The 23,661-nt window shown below is 46.7% G+C and overlaps 2 protein-coding genes across 9 annotated transcripts in view; one reads left to right on the top strand and one right to left on the bottom strand.

The window, feature by feature from the left end:
* Positions 1-21,687, top strand: part of tcf7 (transcription factor 7) — a 27,329-nt gene extending 5,642 nt beyond the window's left edge. Inside the window, exons 4-12 of one of the 8 annotated variants that reach the window (XM_058086998.1) lie at positions 12,355-12,481; positions 14,227-14,314; positions 16,845-16,964; positions 17,675-17,837; positions 17,955-18,062; positions 18,199-18,237; positions 18,797-18,845; positions 19,140-19,212; positions 19,504-21,687. In XM_058086998.1, the coding sequence (XP_057942981.1) occupies positions 12,355-12,481; positions 14,227-14,314; positions 16,845-16,964; positions 17,675-17,837; positions 17,955-18,062; positions 18,199-18,237; positions 18,797-18,845; positions 19,140-19,212; positions 19,504-19,666 (930 nt within the window). In that variant the 3' untranslated portion in view covers positions 19,667-21,687. Of the gene's footprint in view, positions 1-12,354; positions 12,482-14,226; positions 14,315-16,844; positions 16,965-17,674; positions 17,838-17,954; positions 18,063-18,198; positions 18,238-18,796; positions 18,846-19,139; positions 19,213-19,469 lie in introns of all 8 variants that reach the window. The other 7 variants (XM_058086992.1, XM_058086991.1, XM_058086993.1 and 4 more) reach the window with 7 other exon arrangements.
* Positions 21,207-23,661, bottom strand: skp1 (S-phase kinase-associated protein 1). Its single transcript, XM_058087000.1, has 6 exons — positions 23,493-23,661; positions 22,803-22,902; positions 22,672-22,745; positions 22,042-22,185; positions 21,707-21,847; positions 21,207-21,620 (listed from the first exon to the last, which is right to left on the bottom strand). The coding sequence occupies exons 2-6, from the start codon at positions 22,897-22,899 to the stop codon at positions 21,585-21,587; spliced, it is 492 nt and encodes a 163-aa protein (XP_057942983.1). The 5' UTR covers positions 22,900-22,902; positions 23,493-23,661; the 3' UTR covers positions 21,207-21,584.

The raw sequence follows: 23,661 nt of genomic DNA, 5'->3' as shown, positions 1-23,661 counted from the left end.
GTTTTTTTTTTATGAATAACAATGATAAATAAAATGCCTTTGGGTTATTTCCCTGCAATATATTTTTGGAACTGATGATTGGAAAACAAACATGTTTACTGACATATGCAGAAGTCCATTTCTTCATTTTAATAATAATAATAATAATAAATACAGTATGATTTCTGTGGGTTTTGTTTATTTAACTAGTTAAAAAGTGAAACACCTTAATTTGCATTTTTATTTGGCAAAAAGGTTATTATGTTAATGATTTATTATGGAATTACAGTAAACCTCGGATATATCGGATTCAATTGTTCCCACTGGTTTTGTCCGATATAAGCGAAATCCGTTATATGCGTATACCGGAAAATGTCCGTTTCACGCATATGTTGGATTTATATCCGGTATATGCGTAAATCAGATTTTATCCGATATAAAAAGGCACTTCCTTGACTATGTTTCCAATGTACCTGGACGCGCAGGCAACGCTGCAAATGACGTCGTATAGCGGCCTGTCACGATTCGGCGAATCGGAGCGCCACGATGCGGCCATCCGATATATGCGAGGGAAATTTAATGGAAATGCATTGGAACGGGACTGGAGATTTTGTCCGAAATAGGCGAAATCCGTTATAAAAAATCCGATATATGCAATGAATTTTTATTGGAAATGCATTACAGAAAAATTGGTTCTTTTTTATCTGTCTGTTGTGAGCGAATTTCCGATATATCTGAGTCCGATATATCCGAGGTTTACTGTATTATCCAGAATAAAATGTCATCATGTATTCATAAGTCCAGTAACTACAAGTACAACAATAACAATAATGACACACGGCAATATTTCAAAAAGTGAGAAGTAAAGCGACGGAGGAAGCCAATGACATAACAGCAAAGACGTTGGTGAGATGAGGTACGTGAAGTTATTGGTTGGTTGCTGGTTCCCATGGTGACGGGACCGTCAAAGCATCCCATCCAGCAGTGACATCACATCTTCGGCAGATTTCTACTTCAAGTCAAAAGTCATCAACTTTTGATGAAAGGAAGGCTGGTCTCGTGGCCCCGCCCTCCACGCCCACAAGGTCAACATCATCCTCATCACTCCGCCGTGTGTTATTAAAATAGCGGCGTTTAAAAATAGCCTCCTCCTCCTCGCCCTGCAGACCAGCCGGAGCCTCGGCGGCCGCATGAAGCCGGCCGCCACACATGGCTGCCATCACGCTGGGATCACATGATCACGCACGGCCTCTTTCATGCGGCTCACACACAAGAGAACCACGATGTTAGCGTTAGCGTTAGCATCACAGCCCGCGTCATGACACTTTGAATGTCAGCCATGCGTGTGCGTATTGTACTGTATGGTACGCTATATCATCAATATTTAGTGTTACTATATCGACCCTGTATTGATGGATCATAGACAAATATCATTTTATATTTCACATACAAAAATAAGACATTTTCTGTCAAAATTGAAAACAAATTCTGTACGTTCAGCAAGGAACATTAAGTGTCTTATTTATTTTAAAAAATGGAGTCCAGCATGCCCGTGGCCCTCGTTAGAATAAGCGGTCCAGAAAATGGATGGATGGAGGATGGATGGATGGGTGGATGATGGATGGATGGATGACAGTAATATTAAAAATGATACTGGTGACCAGCCTCGTGTGTACACCTCCCTTCATCAGCGGGGATAGGCTCCAGCACTGTTCCATGTTCTGGCCATTTGTGTAAATGGCTCTCACTGTGGTCGGCTGGAGTCCCAAAGCTTTCAAAATGGCTTTAGAAGCTTTTCCACCCTGATGTCCAGTTTGTGTCGTAACGTAGGATGCTACGACGGACTATTGCAGCGCTTTGGAAGGCGTGGTGTTACCATAGCGGGGTGTTACCATAGCGTGGTGTTACCATAGCGTGGTGTTACCATAGCGTGGTGTTTCCATATGGTGGTATACCTTGACACAGCTGACAGGGCCCATGCAGACCTCCGACCTAATGACATGACTAACAGTACTATTCGCGTCATATATTGGTCATATACACCCTTATACATATTGTAATTAACAGTTGAGTGTTCATCGCCAACTAGTGGCCAGGCAGGCGTATGACAGCATTTATGTTTGTTGTTGTGCAGGAAAGAAGGACTGCCAGTCCGTCAGTGTGTTGACGTGTGGGTGAAGGTGTGGGGGCAGCCTCTACTTTAGGCTCGCATGAAAAACTGGAGCAAGTGTGACGTGTGTAAAAGGTAGCATGGGGGGGGAGGGGGGTACGCTGCATGCACATGAAATGGAAGAGGTGGGCGGGCAGGAAGTGCGGCACCAAAAGAAACATGTGATTTAAAGTGGTGGTGGGGGGGGGGGGGGGGGGGTTCAAAAGAGGCAGAGGATGATGAAGGAGCCGCCTGGCACCTTTACAGCGCCCCACGCCCATCTCATCCTTCTTCACTTCCTGCTCCTGCCGACTCTCCCTGACCTTTTTCACTTGTTTTTTATTCGGCTAGATCGCTAACGTGATTGCGTAGCATGAATTCTTCCCGGCGACGGTTGGTCATGTGACCAGGGTCGGGGTCATTCTGCTGATGTGTGTCCTAGCTGGTCCTTGTCCTGACTAAGACTGGAGACCTGTAGCTCCCGTGGAAAACGCCCAAGACGGGTATGGACGTCTTTTGGCAGTGAAGAGTTCACGTCAAAGACAGACGTTATTTTTCTCAGTAAGACTATGAAAGATCTGCAGGACAGCTGGGATAGGCTCCAGCATATCGCCTAGACCCCGGTGAGGATAAGCAGATTAAAAAAAGCAGAACGTTTATTTGTGGAAAATTTGATCATCAAAATATTGCAGTAATTTGGCCAAAATAAAGTTTCCATTTCAACTTGTCACATGATGGTTTTAGTAGCATAGAAATATTGAAATATCATAGAAATATACAGAGTTGTACGAATATCCTGATGAGATAAAAATATTGCAATTTGGAAATCAAATGTAGGATTTGGAGGAAAAATAATATCATTTAGTAGCGTAGAGAAATGAAAGTTGTAATATCATGAGAAACAAAGAAAAGGGTACAAAGATGGAATACTGTAATATGGGAATAAAGTCCTATGATTACAAAAGAGTATTTGCAAAGACTATTTAAGAAGTTGAAATATTTGCGTATCTCCGGTGTACCTTAGTACAATAGTACTGCGTTCCAACAAATGCCAGTATCAAAGTTGCATCCTGCTGTGGGAAGACCTGCCGTCTTAGAAGACGAGAGAAGAGAACTTGCACCCCTTGCGTACGGCTCACAGTTTCCGGTGAGAAAGAAAAGATGCTTCAGAAAAGGTGCAGCATTGTGCTGCTGGTGTACAGTTTGTTGCGGTTGACCATGGAAAATACACATCTCACCTGAAGTACACACGCTCGCTGCAAGCGGAAACTTTCTCAACTGTTGCTGCTAAATATAACTGGAAGGAAAGGAAATGGCAGCCGCTGTCATGAAAGTCATGCAGTCGTAGGAAAGCTGCCGTGAGTTCGCCGAGAAAGACGGATTGATGCGACCAAATATCCGCTTTGACAGGCAAAAGGTGCGGCTGCATGCGTGGGCTCCCGGATGGATAAGAATCAGCCATGAATCCACTAAAAGCTCCATCTTGGGCTTCCGGCCATGGGATTGGTGCACATTCTCCGTAGCTTGGCCTGACTGAAGACCACAACGGATGGAGATAGCATTAGCAGACCGTTAGCCCGCAAAGCATACTTACATTACAGCCATCCCGTTGATCTAATCGATGATGTACCGTACAAAACTAAGACAGGAACAACAATGAAAATGACCCAATGAACACGGAGCCATCATCCACCAGCACCAGCCTGGACATCAAATGTACGTTAGCGCTCAATCAGCTCATCAAATCTTACCTTGGTGCATTCCCACATAGTACCACAAATATAAGGCCAAACATCCAGCGTAGTAGTCTGTTACATGTTGCCTTCAAGGACCGGCACTGCTTGCATTAAGCATGCAAAACTGGGGGATTTCTAACTGTATTATTTTTGGAATATTCCCAAAATTGATATCCCTTGAAATACATGTTTTATCATTGAACCCGAAGGTATGGCTCCACCCGGGGGTTGGGGGGCCCCGCCTGTCTTGACATGATGTGCCCTTTCAAGATTAGAAAATACTATAGATTGACACTTTGATACACTTGTACTTCTAATGTAATATTCATGTCTGCAGCAAGTTATGGAAGCGTTGACCCGAATCCAATGGCGTCTCGGGATGGTATCCGAACTATACGGTATATGGTACCTGAATTATACGGTATATGGTACCTGAACTACAGTAAACCTCGGATATATCGGACTCGGATATATCGGAAATTCGCTCACAACGGACAGATAACAATTTTTCTGTAATGCATTTCCAATAAAAATTCATTGCATATATCGGATTTTTTTATAACGGATTTCGCCTATTTCAGACAAAATCTCCAGTCCCGTTCCAATGCATTTCCATTAAATTTCCCTCGCATATATCGGATGGCCGCATCGTGGCGCTCCGATTCGCCGAATGGTGACAGGCCGCTATACGACGTCATTTGCAGCGTTTGCAGCATTGCCTGCGCGTCCAGGTACATTGGAAACATAGTCAAGGAAGTGCCTTTTTATAACGGATAAAATCCGATTTATGCATATACCGGATATAAATCCGATATGTGCATAAAACAGACATTTTCCGGTATACGCATATAACGGATTTCGCTTATATCGGACAAAACCAGTGGGAACAATTGAATCCGATATATCCGAGGTTTACTGTATATGGTATCTGAATATATATATATATATATACTATATACCGTAGGAGAGCAACTCTTCTGATGGACGTGGTTTGTTTTCATGATGTTGCCGTGACAACGCCATAGGCCGTTGATCCACACAACCCCGTTGGTAAAAAGTTGACAAACTTTACCGATTTCCTTCAAACGCACACATGCCCCAGGTTGTCTTCTAGCAGTTGCTTTCTGGAGGCATGGCTAACGTGCTGGATTATTATTGGATGTCGTGTAGACGTTACCCCCTGGAAGTCCATGGTTTAGTCGCTTGGCTCGGGTGGAGCAGAGGGAGCAGAGGCCAGGCAACAATTACCGGCAGCTGCTATCCCAATGCCGTGTGCGTGTGCGCCCGCGTGTTTGTTTGTGCGCTTCCAGGGGCTCTAATACGCGGCTGCGTATTTACATTACAAATCACCAGCAAACAATCGTGCCAGCCACAGAAGCAAACAGCAGATGTTTTTAGAGATGGATGGACGCATGCCAGTGGTGGAGCGCAGGGAGAATGCAGCCGTGTGACTAATACTCTTATTTCGCTATTTACTTTGTGTACGTAACGTTCTTCATTCCATCTACCGTCCGTCCTGACAACCGGCCGAGCTCTCGCCGTCGCTCATTCAACCGACCGTCTTTCCGTCTACTCATCTGTCCGGCCATTGGCCCACGTCTACCCAACCGTCTACCCATCCATCTACCCATCCATCCATACGACCAACCATCAGTCTACTGCTTGATCTATCCATCCTTCCCACTCAGCAACGTTCTACCATTCTATTTCCCCACCTTACCATCATTCCAATCTACCCATTGGTCTAGCTACCAACCCATCTTTCCAATTAAGCAACCATCTACCTGCTCCCCTACCGACCCCTCCATTCAACCAACCAACTCTAGCCCTTCATCCACCAGCCATCCTACCAATCAAGCAGCCAACCAACCCCGCTAGGCATGCTTCTATCCCCCCTTCCATCTTTCCGGTCAACCCACCAACCTACCCGTCAAGCTACCATCCAACCAACCATCCGGTTGTCCACTAGTGTCTATTGATCATGGATGTATGTATCTATCCTTTATTCCAAGAAAGCAACCACTCATCCATCTTTCCACCCACCTAACTAGCATCTACACCATCTAGCTAGCTCCCCTTCCACGTTCCAGGCATGTTCTACCTGGCCCTCAGGTGGACTTCTACTGTTGTGCTAAAGTGTTTTCCTACAACGTTGCTCACGGCCCTTAAGGGTCAGGCAGTACAGCCTGCCACGTTATTTTGGGAGGCTAATTACACGCCGAGTCGCTCCCTGCGTCATTATTACAGATGATCGATAGCAGAACATCAACCCCCGCTGCCAACGGCCCGGGCTTGGCCGGCGCTCCTTAACCCCAAAAGTGCCATGCTATCTAGCAGCTCCACCAGCAAATAAGACATTGCGCATTCCTAAAGGGACCAAAATAAAAGCCGTGTAAACACGCCAACAGGCACGTATGGTACACGTGTATAAATACGCACAAATGCACTCGGGCCGGCGCTGACAGATGACCTCTCCGCCCCATGACGGCCCCCGTCCCTGTGGTCGCACGCATCAGAAAGCGGGCCCTCACAGGGATTTGGACTACCTCCACTTGCGGTCCGCTCGCTGGATGGTAGCGCGTGTGTAGATTAGCCATGCCCAAAACGTTAGCCTCCTGGCTGAAGGATTTGATTTAAGTGCAGTTTTGGGCTTTACGGGCAGATGTGTGTTGCATTCGGTGTACTTGGTTGCGTACATATTATACTTCCATCATGTACTCATGTGTATATGCAGTAATAATACCTCAGTAGCGTCGCACAAAGGCAGCGCTCTGCAAACTCGAGCGGACATGTATGATGTATATTACATGTGATATGAGGAATACGTTGCAACGCGGCTTCCATCGCAGCCTCCTTTGAGACGACGGAGATAAAAGCAGAGATGGAATCAATAGGCGGCATCAACATCTCCCAAAGATTAAAGAGAAACTCCAGGAGAGAGGAGAAAGCGCCAAGGTGGGGTTCTAATAGAAAACAAGAGGCGGGCTTTAATTGATGTACGCTCAGGACGGGATGAAAAGGTGTCCGTGTTCTAAGGGGCTGAGCTTCCGTGTTTTGCTGCTGGCGTCCATTTGTGGCCCTTTCAACATCCTCCAAGAATTGCTTCAACTTCTGATGGCTAGTTCTCGGAGTTCCCGGAGAACTTAACTTTTGCATAAGTAATCCTTAAACTAGCATCTGCCCGACAACGCCAGATGTTCCGTCCGTAAATGAAAAGCATCTAAATCCTGCGTGCAATTTGTTTGGAACAACTCGTCACCGGTTCCTCTGCCAAGAACCGGTCTTGGTCCGAGCGAGTGCGGCATCCCTGAGGTGGGACGGCCGGGGAGGGTGGGGGCTGTGGGGGTTCTGTGTGGAACACATTCGTGCTTGTCAAAAATATTCTTTTGGAGTAAACCGCAGGATGGGCCGAGCGCCGAGCCGGCCTGTGTGGTTGCGGGCTTTGGTTTGCGTTGGTCGTCTGAAGCCACATCAAAGCCTCCCGTCCCGTGTAATGTGATCCTTACGCTTCCCTCCTCCTCCCTCGGATCCAGAGGAACCAGCGGCCGCTGAGGTCCTGATGTGAGGAAGCCCTGGGTTGCAAACAATTAAGGGCTGGGGTGCCGTGTCTTTGCTGCTCATTGACGCGGTTTTACGACTGGAACCTCTGGCCCGTCCAAGGCATGAACACGCCATCTCTGATCTCTAATTCGAGGCGGCACAGCAACGATGCCGTCCCGGCTAAGGTGATGATCTCGCAGCATCGCATCAGGGAAAATATGGATTTTACCACCATGTCATGTGACAGATATCCCATGGCAGTCATACTTTTGCTGAAAGCCGGAGAGGATACAAACGTTATCAATTAGGGGGTCAAATGTCAGAATCAACCACGGGAACGCACGCCACGCTGCTGGTGGCAACTTCCCACCAATGGGAGGCTACGGAATAGCCGTTTTTCCAGGTGTTTGGATTCAGTTCCTTGCTGGAGGGTTTTTTGTTTGATATTCCGAGACAATCCAGTTGTTTGGTTAGCACTATGAGCAAGGACTATGAGCTAGCGTGCCTAGCTTAGCATCAGCCATTGACTGTGACTGGAGCTAGCTTCTATTGTCTGTTATGGAAGCTAGCTTTTATTGTCAGCTAGCTTCTATTGTCTGTTACGGTAGCTAGCTTTTATTGTCAGCTAGCTTCTATTGTCTGTTACGGTAGCTAGCTTTTATTGTCAGCTAGCTTCTATTGTCTGTTACGGAAGCTAGCTTTTATTGTCAGCTAGCTTCTATTGTCTGTTACGGAAGCTAGCTTTTATTGTCAGCTAGCTTCTATTGTCTGTTACGGAAGCTAGCTTTTATTGTCAGCTAGCTTCTATTGTCTGTTACGGAAGCTAGCTTTTATTGTCAGCTAGCTTCTATTGTCTGTTACGGTAACTAATTCAAGGTTCCAAAAATGGCAACTTTAGTTTTCTCTATCTACCTATATTATGACTTATTTTAAACATATTTTCTCTGTAATATTTCTGCTTTATACTACTATAGTGATTTTATGTTTCCTCATAACATTACAAGTTCATTCTCATAAAATTGCAAAATAATTTTTTTCTCTTTAGAATTTTGGGTTTTTCTCTGTTTTCTGTAAATTTTCTTCTAATATTCGTGACTTTATTTCCGTAATATTATGACTGTATTTTTGTAAAATTAGAACTGTTCCAAAAATTACAACTTTGTTATTTTGCTTGTTTTTGACAATATTCCGACTTTAAAAAATATATTTAATATATGAACTTTCTCTGCTACTAAAATGACTAATTTTATTCAATTTACTCTCATAAAATTACACCTTTTTGTCCTTTTTCTCTCAACATTATTCTTGTCAAATTATTGCTCTTCTTTTGTCTGTTTTGTTACATTTGTGCTACGGGCCGATAAAACAAATCATCGGCGGGAGGCGGAAAAGACGCTTTTGTTGACTGTTCAACCCACTGGTAGTGTTTCCTGGCACTGCCACCTACTGGCCTGGCATGCCTGCTGCAGCATTGTGTGTGTCGGCCGCGGCATGGACGGCCGCCGGTTGGGATGGAGTTGTGGGAATGCTGGAATATGTGGATGACGTGCAGCAGGGACAGCAAAAAGCAAAGTCTTGGTGTTGCTGACACGCAAATGGAAACAAGGATTTGAGCAAAGGTGGCAAGGATTCACACCAAGACGTCGTTCACCTCTGATGAGTTTTGGTTCCCAAACGTGCATCATTTGTTTGCCTTTTGCCGCTAGTTTGTGCATAAGTACACTACAGAAATGAGTCGGCCTTTTCCTTGTTGCTTTGGTGTGTGGCAGAAACATCCGGCACTTCACGTCCGACATAAGAAGTGAAAGCTTTCACTTTGACTGACAACTCCGTTGTTTGGCTGTCACATGACCCGCAAAAGGGGATCGCATTCACATCTGGGATCTTCTCCTGCGGAGGGGGGGGTTGTGTGGTGGGTTTTGGGGGTAGTAGCTGGTGTTGATGCTTTTTTTTTTAACATGGCGGCCCGCCTTTTGATGTCAACCAAACCTCCAAGCTGCAGGCTTTCATTTTGGGCTCCGAGAAGGCAATGACTTCCAGATTTGTGGGGGTGGGGAAGCAGGGGGTGGCGGGGGTGCCGGCTGGTGCTGCTGGCTCCAGCGATGGCGGAGGTGTGTAGCGTCCTTGTGGCGCTTGATACGAGGGTCCTGATACAACTTGTTGCTTGTGATACCACACTGATGGTGTTGGCCCGTATCGGTGATATCAGCAGGAATCCTACGTGCTGGTCTGGCTTCTTCTGAACCACCTCCAAAGACTAGATAGGACGCCTCGAATCAGGTGGGACACACTTGAGCTCTCTAGTGGAGCCAAATGATGCTTGTGAGGATTCAGTGGCGTGGAGCTTCTGGTTGCCAGATGCTAACCCTTGCTAGCGTTGCATGAGGACGTAATGGTGGTCAGGGAGCCACCTGAAACCAAGGTGGCTATTAGCCTTCACTTGTCAACTCTCTGATGAATTGAATGATTTCGGGGATCATTAGCTTAGCATTCCGACCGTCACGCACATACGGGCGAGTGTTTTGGCTGCGCTAGCTACCATTTGACTGATGATCACCCCGTGCGCCTCCATATCTCTCCATACTCCATCCCGTTTGTTCCAACCTGCCCCCCCGCCAGGTAGATTGGACACCTCTGCCCGAGAGAGTGAAAGTAGCGACACCACAAGCATCCAAGTGTGCTCTTTCCTGTCCCGCATGGTACGTGGGACGGCCTTGCAGTCTCCACTCGGCTACTTTTGGTGTTGTTGCTGGGCGCTAATTATGACTTCTCCTGATTGAAGATGGAGGCGGGGCTAAGAGGGTTTATGACGGACGGCGTGGCGTGTGTTGATGAGCCGCTCCAGCGTGTGTGTTTTTGAAATGTTTCATCTTCATCAAATGAGAGATTAAAGAGTAAAAAAGCACTTGGAGCACCAAAGAGGAGTATTTTAATGGAATAAAAAGACAACTAAAGAATACATTAAACACGCAACTATTGAAATCAGCGTGTGTGTGTGAGATCCCATCAAGTGTCATATTGAGCAGATAAAAAGGCGCCACAATACACTGATGACTCAAAAGGCCTTTCAACCGCACACACACACACACACACACACGTACACGCACACGCACACGCACACACACTGGCTAAAGTAATTGCTCCTTTGAAGTTGTGGCAATCTTTCATGTCATCAGGAAACAGGAAATGTAACACGGGGGCTGCAGCGCTACTTCCTGTACGCACAAAGACCCACAGGTGTTTTTTTGATTGTTTTATTTTGAAACATGCATGACACTCGCAGGGAACATAACAGGAACCCTATTTGGGGGGTTAAAGGTCGTACCGTCTGCTTTTTAAGTTCTGGCCAAGACCCCCATTGGTTTTATGTGGGACGGGCCCCCCCCCTGCTTTCATTAGAATGCAGACCTACCAACATGTACACATTTACAGTACTCAACATGCTAACTGACTGTTGACTACGCTACGAGGTCTGTACAGTACGGGTACATCAATAAATACCACTTTTTCTCATATTTTACATCGGGAGGGGGAGGAAAAATGGCTGTCGGGGGGGGCATGACAGAAAATAATTGACAAGCACTGGACTAAACGCACCTCATGAAATGTCCTAAAAGTGTCCCACCCCTAGTGGACACACACTGGTACTGCAGTCCCACGCAGGTCAACTGGTGTGTGTGTGTGTGTGTGTGTGTGCGTGTGCGTGTCCCTGAGAGGTGAGTGGTTGTGTATCCAGCGTGTACTCTGGTGCGAGTAGAGAGCGGCCTGATAATGAGGGGTTGGGCGAGCGCCTCCCTGAGCGTCCGCCAAGGCGGAAGGCGCTGGAAGCCACTTCAAGGGCGCTTCAAGGGCAGCTAATTACGCCGAGGAAGCACGGATGCACAAACGGACTTTTCTTTTTTTTTTGTGTGGCTCTTAACGTCGCAGCTACGAAGCCACCTCAGGACTCAAACACGACCAAACCACAAGCACACATGGGCCAACACCCCAACGCAACCCCCACCCCCAACCAACCCAACCCCCCACACTAGCTAAACTTAGATGATGGCTTCTAGTATTCATACATGTCCTCTACTACCTAATCTTACTGTCTTCTAGTATTCATACATGTCCTCTACTACTGACTATTATGTACTGGCTTCTAGTATTCATACATGTCCTCTACTACTTACTATTATGTACTGTCTTCTAGTATTCATACACGTCCTCTACTACTTACTATTATGTACTGTCTTCTAGTATTCATACATGTCCTCTACTACTTACTATTATGTACTGTCTTCTAGTATTCATACATGTCCTCTACTACTTACTATTATGTACTGGCTTCTAGTATTTATACATGTCCTCTACTACATACTATTATGTACTGTCTTCTAGTATTCATACATGTCCTACTTACTTGGTTATTTGTGGTTATTCCTGGTGTGAATGAGAAAGCGGAATGTGCTTATTCCTGGTGTGAATGAGAAAGCGGAATGTGGTTATTCCTGGTGCGAATGAGAAAGCGGAATGTGGTTATTCCTGGTGTGAATGAGAAAGCGGAATGTGGTTATTCCTGGTGCGAATGAGAAAGTGGAATGTGGTTATTCCTGGTGTAAATGAGAAAGTGGAATGTGGTTATTCCTGGTGTGAATGAGAAAGCGGAATGTGGTTATTCCTGGTGTAAATGAGAAAGCGGAATGTGGTTATTCCTGGTGTAAATGAGAAAGTGGAATGTGGTTATTCCTGGTGTGAAGCGATGCCGAGTAAAGGATTTCCTGTCAGGTGGTCTGCGTTAAGGCGAGGGAGTATTTTGTGTTTGGTGGGGCCCATCCAGACCAGCCAGGCCAGGCCAGCCAGAGGCAGCAGTGGCGTACGTCGCCGCCCCCCGCAGGCCTGGAGTGTAACAGCAGTACTGTTGCGCCTCCTGATGGGTTTGTTTTGTGTCTTTTGGTGTCGTCTCTGCAGTCCAACAAAGTGTCGGTGGTGCAGCCGTCCCACGGGATGCACCCGCTCACGTCGCTGCTGCCTTACGCCAACGAGCACTTCAGCCCGAGCCCGCCGCACCTGCCCGCCGACATGAGCCAGAAGACAGGTGAGAGGATGCTCGTCGTGGACGCGTGGGTGGCGTAAAGCAAACGCACCCCAGGCGGTCCCCAAACACCCTTGGAGTGGAAAGACACAAACTGCTGACTCGGCTCTTCATCGCTCTCTCACACACACACACACACACACACACGCGCTAACACCTGATGATGACGAGGCCTTTCTCACAGGTCACCTGATGTGTTTTTACTAAAGTACGTCGTTAAACAAACACACCCTGTTGCATCACCTCCTCCTTTAGTCTCCATCCTTTGGAGATGACATCAGATTATTATATCAGATTATTATATCAGATTATTATATCAGATTATTATATCAAATTATCACATCAGATTATTATATCAGATTATTATATCAGATTATTATATCAAATTATCACATCAGATTATCACATCAAGTCATCTGGCTTTGAACAAATAGATGAAAAGCATCAAAATGTATTTCAAAAGGTTTTGCATTCAGTTTTAGGTTTGTCTGTTTCTTTCAATGACAATGATTATAATAATAATTATAATAATAATAAAAATAATAATAGCAATAACCAACAACACCAATAATCCCAAGTCCTGCCCAAGTGGAGGAGTTCAAGTATCTCGGGGTGTTGTTGGCGTCTGAGGGAAGGTGGGGGCATGAGGTGATGATGATAATAATAATGATAATAATAATAATATTTATTATATTAATATTATATAACTTAATAATTTATAATTTTAAATATTGTATTTTTATGTATGATATAATAATAATAAAATAATAATACTTTTAAAAAGAATGTCTCTTTTAATATTCAACATTATGCTACCAAGATGATGTGATTTAGTTGTTTTTCATACAATGATGACTTTTAATCTGTTTTAATCTGTTTTAATCTGTTTTAATCTGTTTTAATCTGTTTAGAGTTTGACTTTATCGAAGTACAATGGCTGCTTTTGTGACATTTAGTTTTTTTCTTGTTCAAAGTATTTAAGGGGGCCAATAAAAAAACAGCCGGAGCTGCAAATAACCCCTGGGCTACACTTTGGACACCCCTGCTAATACAATAATAATGCACACGTACAGTATATGACTTATTATTATTATTATACCAAGATAATACATACATTGACTTTAATGCTGGTTTCTACTTATTTGTAAACAATAACAATAACATATTTTTGATGATTGTTATGACCTTGATTGGGATAACATTTGGAGTTGGTCTTCTTCCGAGGAGTCCCACGTAACATCAAGTTAAGTTAAGTTACGTTAAGTAATAAGTTCATGCTGGCTGATGTCAGCAGGAAGGGGCGTGGTCAGACAGGGAAGGCGAGACGGGACGGCTGACTCAGTCCCATTCCTGGATTTATTGGCTCTCTCGGGGTTCTGCAACCACCCCCCACCTCACCCCACCCCACCCCAGAGGCGCGGGCAAATGACAGTCATTTAGCAGCATTCCTGCGCTGCAAGGACAGGTTAGCGAGCGGCTGGGGCTAAGTGCGGGGTGCCGCCTGGGGGGGCTAAGTGCGGGGTGCCGCCTGTTGACAAATGACTTCCTTTGAAGTGGGGATATTTACCGTGTGAAGACAGAAGACCAGACGGCGTACGGATGACACGCCGTGGACTTTTGAGATCACATGGGCTAGCCTGGCTAATGCTAACGTCAAGATGGTGGGAGTGTGTGACCCGAGCTTAATGTCGGGTTCCCACGCCGCTAACGACGCTAATTGTCCCGTAACGTCTGTCTCTGTCCCGCAGGCGTTCACAGGCACCAGTCCCAGGACCTTTCGGGATACTACTCGCTCCCCGCAGGCGGCGTGGGCCAGATTGCTCCGTCCATGGGCTGGTGAGTCACCTTACTCTGACCTTGAAGTGGCTCCTATTTGACCTTCCTTTCAACTCTTGGGCTTGCGAGCACCCACCCCCCCTCCAAATGCTCCATTGTTCTGCCCAGTCCTCAGGGTTGTCACCATTAGGACTGTTTACCAACATTACCCCCCCCCCCCCCCCCCCCCCAACTTGGCTTCTGCAGCGGGACCATGATCCCAAACCCGGCAAAGCAAATGAAGACATTGAAGATGTGGCATGACCTTCAAATGGCCTTGATGCTGGCGGAATGACAACAAAGAGACTCATCGGCCGTTTCCATGTGGATGAGGGGCTGAAACCCTAAAATAACGTGACCTTTTGACCTGGCAACGTGTCGGCGTGGATCGCCCTTCAGTCATTTTAAGTGTGAGCCCCCCGGGTGACACGATGCCCACAGAAGGCTGGTCCAGGGTCCATCTGGTTTTGCATGGCGTGGACTGGCCTGCTTCTTCTGCAAGACCAGTTTTATGTTGGCAAGACTTTTTGATCGGCTTTGTGGTCCTTGGATCCCTGGCAGCGGGACGCTGATGACTCCGGCAAATGTCACGTACTTTGCCCCCAAATCTTTAGCGCGGGGGTCCCAGAAGATGTTGCCTTGTTCGGATGAGATAAGAAGGTCTTTACCGAGGAATTATTACCCTCTCATCTTCTCAAATCCTCATCATCTTCTTGTTTTCCATTCAAGCCCAAGGATCGGGGAAATGTCAGACACGCCTTCCTTGTCCGTCAGCGTTGTCCCCGACGTCTCAGATTAGCTGGGATTAGCTTCTGCCTGGAAGGTCGTCTTGCGGGGACGATGGGGACAGAACGTGGCCAAAAGGCGGTGCGTGTGCCGGGAAAGTGATAGCAAGCTCTTTGTTCCATCTTCTGGCTCAGTGTAGCGTGGCGCCCCCTGCTGGGGCACCGCAGCATCTCATCGTCATTCAGGACCAGCAACCTGCAGACGGCATCGGGAGTTGCTTCCCAGCTTTGGATGATTGTCGGAGATGGGGCGGGGGTACTTTCCTGGATACATGGTCTATTTGGATGAGCGTGATTTAAATCATACACAGAGTACTTCCTGTCCAGTATTACCACAATGTACCCCGCCTCTCGCCTGAAGACAGCTGGGGTAGGCTCCAGCAGGCCCACGACTGTCGTACAATGCAGTATGTTCTCCTAGTTGTCTCCTAGGAAAATGGTTTGGACATATACTTTTCCAAAATAACCAGGATGGTTCAGCACAGTTCTCCTGCATCAGCCCCCCCCCCCAAACTCTTAACTGGTGCCAACAGGCATTCCTCCCTCATAAAGTATCCCCCCCCCCCACCCCCCCCACCCCCCCCCCAGGGAGCATCTTCAGCCCCTCAAGTCCACATGTTGACATGGTCTGTCAGAGGACCACTGAAGTATCCGTCGTGTCCACCTCTCGATCCCGCTCCTTAGCTGGACGGTTAGGGGGGGCAGGTTTCCTGTGTCCGGCTAACACGATACTATTGGGGGGTAAAAGTGGGCAGAAAGTAGGATTTCACAGTAAGAGAAGCCGTCAAGGTTTGGTAGCACACGCTGGGAATACTGCAACCATTTTTATTAATAAATTTCCATCCATCCCATTCCAAAGACATGTATGCATCTTCCTAAACTTCCATCCATCCCATTCCAAGGAAATGTATGCATCTTCCTAAACTTCCATCCATCCCATTCCAAGGAAATGTATGCATCTTCCTAAACTTCCATCCATCCCATTCCAAGGAAATGTATGCTGCATCATTGGCTGTCATCTAAATACTTTCAGATTAATCTAATCTAAAATCTATTAATCTAAACACAACCTGTTTTATTTCATATGTGCTAGTCTTGTATCCTGACCATTTTATATGTGATGACTTTGAGGAGGAAATGATCACATGAGACTAAGAAGCAATCGCTTTAGATCACTTGGGAATTATGCTAACTGTAGGCTAATATGCTAACTGTAGGCTAATGTGCTAACTGTAGGCTAATGTGCTAACTGTAGGCTAATATGCTAACTGTAGGCTAATGTGCTAACTGTAGGCTAATATGCTAACTGTAGGCTAATGTGCTAACTTGCGGTTGCCATGGTGAACTGAATGGTTGGTCCATGTCATTTGTGGTGTGAGAAATGGAGATCAACTGTAACACTGTAACACTATATGTTTAGAATACATCATAAACCAATAATCCACAATATGACTTTTCATATTGTTGGTATTGGTTGCCATTTGGACTCAGTATGTCAGGAAAAATAATTAGCACATGAAATATGATGAAAGTGATTTGTAAAGATTGATGATGAGCAGCAGCCTGGTGTAGATCTCCCTCTAGTGGTGACTGCAGGATGATGCCCCAGCGTACCCCAGTGTCGGGTACCTGGGGGGGGGAGGGGTGCTGATCGTTGAAAGACGAAAGCTGTTCTTTGCGACGTGACGGCGCGTCGCTGCCTTTAGCTCCGCCTTCATTTTGTCTCTCCTTTTTTCTTCTTCCTCACTCGTCCTTCCTGTGCTCAGGTTCTCCCATTCCCTCATGCTGGGCCCATCAGGCATGCACCCCACGGGGATCCCCCACCCTGCCATCGTGCCCCCCTCAGGCAAGCAGGAGCACGAGCAGTACGACAGAGGCGTGTACGTGTAAGTACTAGCGAGTCGCTCGGACCATGTGACCCGTACTTCATTCCCACATCCAGCAGCTTCCTCATAAAACCAAAAGCAACTCAAAAAGTATTTTGGCTTTTTTGAACAAATCTTTTCACGTCCCTGAAACCTGGAAGTACCGACCAACTTCAAGCACGGCTGTGGAATACCGGCAACGCTTTCAAGGAAAAGGGCCAAGAAAGCCGCCATCATTCCAGACCTTTTCTCAACATCTGCTTGAAAATGTCACGTTCTTCCCTTGGCCCCTGCCCCACACTTTGCCAACACGTCCTGGAGATGGGTTCATGGTCACGTGTTTGTAGCATGTACATGGCCTCATTGAAGTAGACCTCAAGTACCAACTAAGGTCCCAAGATGGACTCTGGGAGGGGGACTACAGAGGCAAACACAAAAATGAAGCTGTGGCGGTACCTTATGTTATAATGTGCAACAAACATTCAGATAGGAGTGGCCATCATAAACATCAGTTCCCATAACATAATCATAATCATAATAATAATAGTTCTAGTCAAATCAATCAATATACAAAGCAGTGCAGCTTTTCTATCTGGGTTACACTTTACACCCGTAGAGGGCGCCCCAGGGAATCAAACCTCCACAGCCACCCGGAAATAACACGTCCTGCCCAGGGAATCAAACCTCCACAGCCACCCCTGGAATAACACGCCTGTCCTCGTGTCCATCAGGAAGCCCCAGGTGGAGTCCAAGCGTGAGAAGGAGCCCAAGAAGCCGGTCATCAAGAAACCTCTCAACGCCTTCATGCTCTACATGAAGGAGATGAGGGCAAAGGTCATCGCCGAGTGCACGCTCAAGGAGAGCGCCGCCATCAACCAGATACTTGGACGCAGGGTGAGAGGATTATTTCGATTATTATTAAATACGTGTCAGGGTCAGCCGACACATATTTATTGTTACCGTGTGTGTGTGTGTGTGTGTGTGTGTGTGTGTGTGCGTGCACGTGTGTAGTGGCACGCGTTGACCCGGGAGGAGCAGGCCAAGTACTACGAGCTGGCCCGGAAGGAAAGACAACTCCACATGCAGCTCTACCCCACCTGGTCCGCCCGGGACAACTACGTACGTAAGACCTCACACACACACACACATGCACACACACACGCACACACATATACACACACACACACCAGTGGGTGCATGTGTTGTGTTGTGGTGGCACCCTGCTGTGTTAAGTGTGCTGTTGACCCTCTTGCAGGAGGCGGGCCTTAGCGGGGTCCAGAGTAAAGCTGATTGGGTAGGGACTCATCTTGTGATCTGGGGGGGTGGGGGGGGGGGATGGTTGTCATGGTTACCAGCACCATTAAGACGGTCAAGAGTTCCACTTCCACACCTTTACTGCACCAGCCAATACTTACTTCATACTACGTGACGTACTACTTCATATACTACGTGACACCTACATGACGTACTACTTGATATACGACGTGACTACTACATGACGTACTACTTGATACACTATATGACTACTACATGACGTACTAGTTGACATACTACATCCTATACTGCATGACATATTAACTCATATAGTACATGGTAGACTACATGACTACTACTTGGTGTACTACATAACACTACATGACATGTACAGTACACTACATGACATGTACAGTAACAGTACATGACAATACTACACAAGAGTAGATTTAGCTAAACGTGACGTCGTACACTTGCATGGAATTGTACTTGAGTAAAATATGAGAAGTATTGAGGAGGAGGTGTTCCTAATGAAGTGTCCAGTGGTGGTGACGGAAAGTGAAAGTGAAAAGATGCTACGTTCTATTCTTGGCTTGCAGGGGAAGAAGAAGAGGAGGAAACGGGACAAGCAGCAGGACTCCAACTCAGGTACACGCTAGCTAGCTAGCTAGCTATATGGATGGATGGGTGGATGGATGATGGATGGATGGATGATGGATGGATATTCCAAGTCAACCGGATTGATGCCAAGGAAAAACTAACAAGGCTGCGTCTAACTTTGTCAACAAAAGTACTAACATGGCAGCCGTGCTCATCTTTTTCTCCTTTCTCGTCTTCCTTTCATTTTCTTCCACCTCCTTTGTTTCCTCCTCCTTCCTCCATCTTGTACCTCCTCTCCTCCCTCCTCTGCTGGGATGTTTTGCATGCCCGCCTGCCGCTCAGAGCCTGCTTCTCCTAAGAAATGTCGAGCTCGCTTTGGCCTCCAGCAGCAAACAGACTGGTGCGGTCCTTGCAGGTGTGTACCCCCCCCCCCCCCCCCCCCCATTTGGAATGACTTCCGGAAGAAGGCATTTTCCCTAACCTGGATAAGACTAACCACTAACTGTAACTTCGGCTACTAAAAAGTACTACAATGCAAATGGGAACATTCCGGTCTCATACTTGTACTACAGCTTTATGTGTCACCTGGTTTACTGCTCACTTCTTTTACTAGTACTTGACGAGTAGCAGTGGTAGTATTGAGGTAAAGTTTGTGTTCTACTTTATTCACAGATAACTGTGTGTGACTGTCCCCCCCCCCCCCCAGGAGGAAGAAGAAGTGCATTCGCTTCCTTGAGGGAGGTCGCTGCTCCGCTTCATCTTGTTCACATCTAAGTGACTCTCCCCCCTCCCCCACGCCCCGCCGCAGCCGACCCCCCCCTCCCCCTAAACGTGCCCGGCCGGACCCGTCGCTCAAAGCCGCCACTTGAATCAAGTGACCTTGGCTCACCTTCGTGTGGCCGGGATGCCGTTTCCATGGCAACGTCCACTAAACACCAGGCCGTCTTTGTTTGAAAAAAAGATTTGCTTGAATGTAAAACAAACCGTTTCATTTCCAGCCCCGCCCACCTTCTCCCATTTCACATCAACATTTGCAATAAAAGCAAGTTTTTTGATGATTACATTGGGTTGAGCTGCAGAGCCCTCCCCTTCTCCGCCGCGTACGCTCGTTCCGGTAACAACGTAGTACGTAGTACACACACAGTATGAAATACTAGCCACTAATGGCTGACTGAAGGCTCCAGTGGCGTGTGACAGCATACGCGGACATCAACCGTCTGCTGCAATATGGCAGCTTGTGGTGGAAGAGGGAACACGGCCAATGGTAAACGTGTCCCTCGACGTTTGCCGTCCCCTTCGTCCACAAGCAAAAGCACGTAGTAGCGCCGTCAGCGCCATGTTGGCGGGCTACGGTCATCTCACATTGACAGAAAAATACCCGCTTGGGAATAGGAAGAAATTCACGAGAAAAAGTCACCTGAATGTACAAGAATAAAGTTGCCATTTTATTAGAATAAAGTCATAAATTGATGACAAAGGTCACACCAGCCCCCCCCCCCCCTTCCATAGCCGCACCACTTTTTTTCTCTCATGAATTTATGACTTTATTCTCCAAATATTACCACTTTAGTCTCGTAAACTTACGACATGATTCTCAAAACCTCACATTTTTTTTCCAATGTGGCCCAAATACTGGTACTTTTTGTCCGCCTCTCAGCCCATAAGAAAACATTGTGATGTCATTCATTCCAAATAAATGTTTATTTTATTTTATGTTGTTCAGCTAAAAACACAAATGCCCAAATTGTCTGCTTCTTTTGTCTTCATCGCAAAAAGATCTTATGTTAGTGTTTTTGATAATGATAATGAGCATCGTTCCATGTCCTCAAGTTGTTGTGTCCTTCCAGAAATGACTTTCTCCGTGTTTGATTGGCCAGAACTGTTGCCAGGTGCCGTGGCGCCCCCTAGTGCTTGCCAGCCGGTGGTGTGGGTGGGTTTTGTGGATGTTTCCTTAGTCGGCATCAAACGTAGCTACTTATGATGCGTGGATGTTTGCCGTGTTTGACAATCGCCTGTACGCCACCATTCATCCTCCATTTTATTCTATTTGTGTATATTTCAAGGTTTTTTTTTTCACTGAAGATGTAGCAGCATCAAAGACCAAATGGTTACTATTCTATTACAATTCCTTGTAAAGTTTTATATTAATTCTCGTACTTACAATGAACTATGTTTAAAAAAACAAAATGGCTACATCGCAATACTTTGTGTTCTGTTTGAAATGGCAAGCTGTCCTTGTAAACTATTCCATGTACGTCCGCCAGAGGACGCTGTCGCCGGCCATAAAAGCCCCTGTAAGCTAAGCTGACTGTTTTCCAAAACTTTTTCATGTATTAAATTTGTTAAAAACAGTAATAGTGTGTATGAATGTATGATTGGTTTATTTTTCAATGGAGGAAAATAAGCGAGTCGTTTTGCGGCCATTTTATTTTCTCTGTTCAAAGTCAACGAGACGATGTGAGCGGATTTTCCCCTCCGAGGTGACGTCAGTTAGGAATGAAGGCAGCCAACCTGGCAACCACCTCAACAGCACAAACGTTACGATTCCATCTAACATTGTCCAAACTAAGACGAGCAGTAAAAAAGTCCTACTGGAGGGGGGCATGGGGGGGCGGAGCAAACGAGGGAAAACGTGATGGCAAACGCAGACGACACCGGGCGTGTGCAAGACAAGCGTTCTTTAAATAATGACAGGTCTGCTGGGGTTCTACGGGGGGGTTGGAGTCGACGGGAACACCAGTGCAAGCGGTAAGCGGACGCGTTCCTATTCAGTGTCTTAGTGTTCTTCTACTTCTCTTCGCACCATTGGTTCTCTTTGCGTACCTGCGGGAGACAAAAAGACCACCTGGCGGTTAGGAGACGGAGACCACGTGAGGGGCCGCCTTTCATCTGAGCACCGAGATGCTGACCTGGGCCTCCTCTTCCTCTGTGAAGTCGTTCTTGATGTTGAAGGTCTTCCTGATCTCCTCGGGGGTCTTGCCTTTGATCATGTTGGCCACCGTCTTGCACGTCACGTCCAGCAGACCCTTGATGTCCAAATAGTTGGCGGCCTGAGACACACAAGACCACCAGGCTGTAAGTGGGCTGCAAATCAAGCCGCCGTGCAGGCCAGTCGGAACGGCGTGCGTGGCGGCGCTCGGCTGCTAACGGGTTCTGGTGGGGCCCCATGATTTACACGTTCATGCCGCACCACATGACAGCACACTACTAGTACAAGCACCAGTACTACAGTACTAGTACTTACCAGAATGAGTTCAAACAAGGTGCCTTGGTCCACTTTGAGGAACTCCTGATCCCAGACGGGAATGTCGTCGGTCCTCTTCTCCTTGTTCTCATCATCCTCAGGGGGAGGGGGGTCGTCTTTGTGGTGGGTGCACCACTGGATCACCTGACAGCACAAGAACATGTTGTAGCACCACGACTAGATGTGCTTGGAGAACACAGCTCCTCACGACCACCGAATAGTACCGCCATCATAACGCGGCTAGGCCCGTTTCCTCCTCACGACCACCGAATAGTACCGCCATAACGCGGCTAGGCCCGTTTCCTCCTCACGACCACTCTATAGTACATAGTACCGCCATCATAACGCGGCTAGGCCCGTTTCCTCCTCACGACCACCCAATAGTACCGCCATTTTGTCATCATAACGCTTATCTCAGCATCACAACCTCACAGCAGGCCATGCCTCGACCCAACGGCCCTGAATGCACCACGTATACTAATTTAGACAAATACTTGGAAAAATAAGGTACAAAAACCAATCAATTAAGGTATCTCAGCAGGCTTTCTTCAGTCGTTTAGGATGCTGAGTGCGTATCAACTTGGCCGTTCCGCTGCCAAGAACGCGATGGATCTTTCGGTGGTGCATTACCTTTTTAAGAATGGCCGCGTTGACGTTGGGAAGGGGAACGGGGTCGTCGTCTCCTTCGTCGTCCATTCCCAAATCTGCCAAAGGATATAATCATGTACCGTGTACTTGCTTGACTCAAGGTGCCTTCTTACCTTCCAACATGGTTTTAATGGTGACAGACTGTTTGGCTATCTCCACGTCCACCTCGAAGATTTCCCCATCCGAGCTCTGGAGCTTAATGGTGGGCATTTTCTGCTCAAAACAAAGAGTAAGGCGTGTTAGGATGGCATGCGTACCGATTCTATCCGTATACCGAAGTCAAACCGCTGAGCTGTGTAGTTACATACGTCCATGGCGGTTTCCGCCGAAGCGACAAGCTAGCTAATGTTGTCGTTTGGTGACGATCACCGACTCCGCTTTCATTGTGCGATTAAAAGAGCACGTAGGTATGCGCACATGGCAATACCTTAGTATCATACGCAACAATACATATATCGAATTACATACGCACCACACGGGTGAAAAAGACGGTTAGCATCCTGCTGCGTAGCTAACCGTAAAGCGTCCCCTGGATTTTCTTCCTCTTTGACAAATAATGCAATACATTATTAACTTATGTTAACATCATTAACATATTCATATCAGCCAGCATCAAAACGTCCAGCGTAGCATATGTGTAATACTCAGTAAGCAGAGGCTTTATTCTAAACACAACCAGTGCCGCCGTTAGCATTAGCTAGCATCTTGCTAGCTAGTGACAGAGGCCGCTTAGCAAACACAACGTATAACCAATAAAGCCATTAGATTACATCAACCTTGCAAGATATAAACAAACACCATACCGTGAACGTGTTGTGTGTTAATTCCTAAGAATTCCTCTTTAATCGCGTTTAAGGTGTATGAGAAGAAGACGTCTGGTCTTTCCAGTCGGATGTCTGTGCTGCTTTGTCATAACATGGAGACCAAGGCGGTGGGGGCGCTCCTACTTTCCTGTCTTCCTACGTTTTATGC

Source organism: Doryrhamphus excisus, chromosome 11 (genome assembly GCF_030265055.1).
Source record: "Doryrhamphus excisus isolate RoL2022-K1 chromosome 11, RoL_Dexc_1.0, whole genome shotgun sequence".
Lineage (NCBI taxonomy): Eukaryota > Metazoa > Chordata > Actinopteri > Syngnathiformes > Syngnathidae > Doryrhamphus > Doryrhamphus excisus.
Note: the sequence above shows the minus strand (reverse complement) of the source record. Positions and strands in the feature narration are given on the sequence as shown.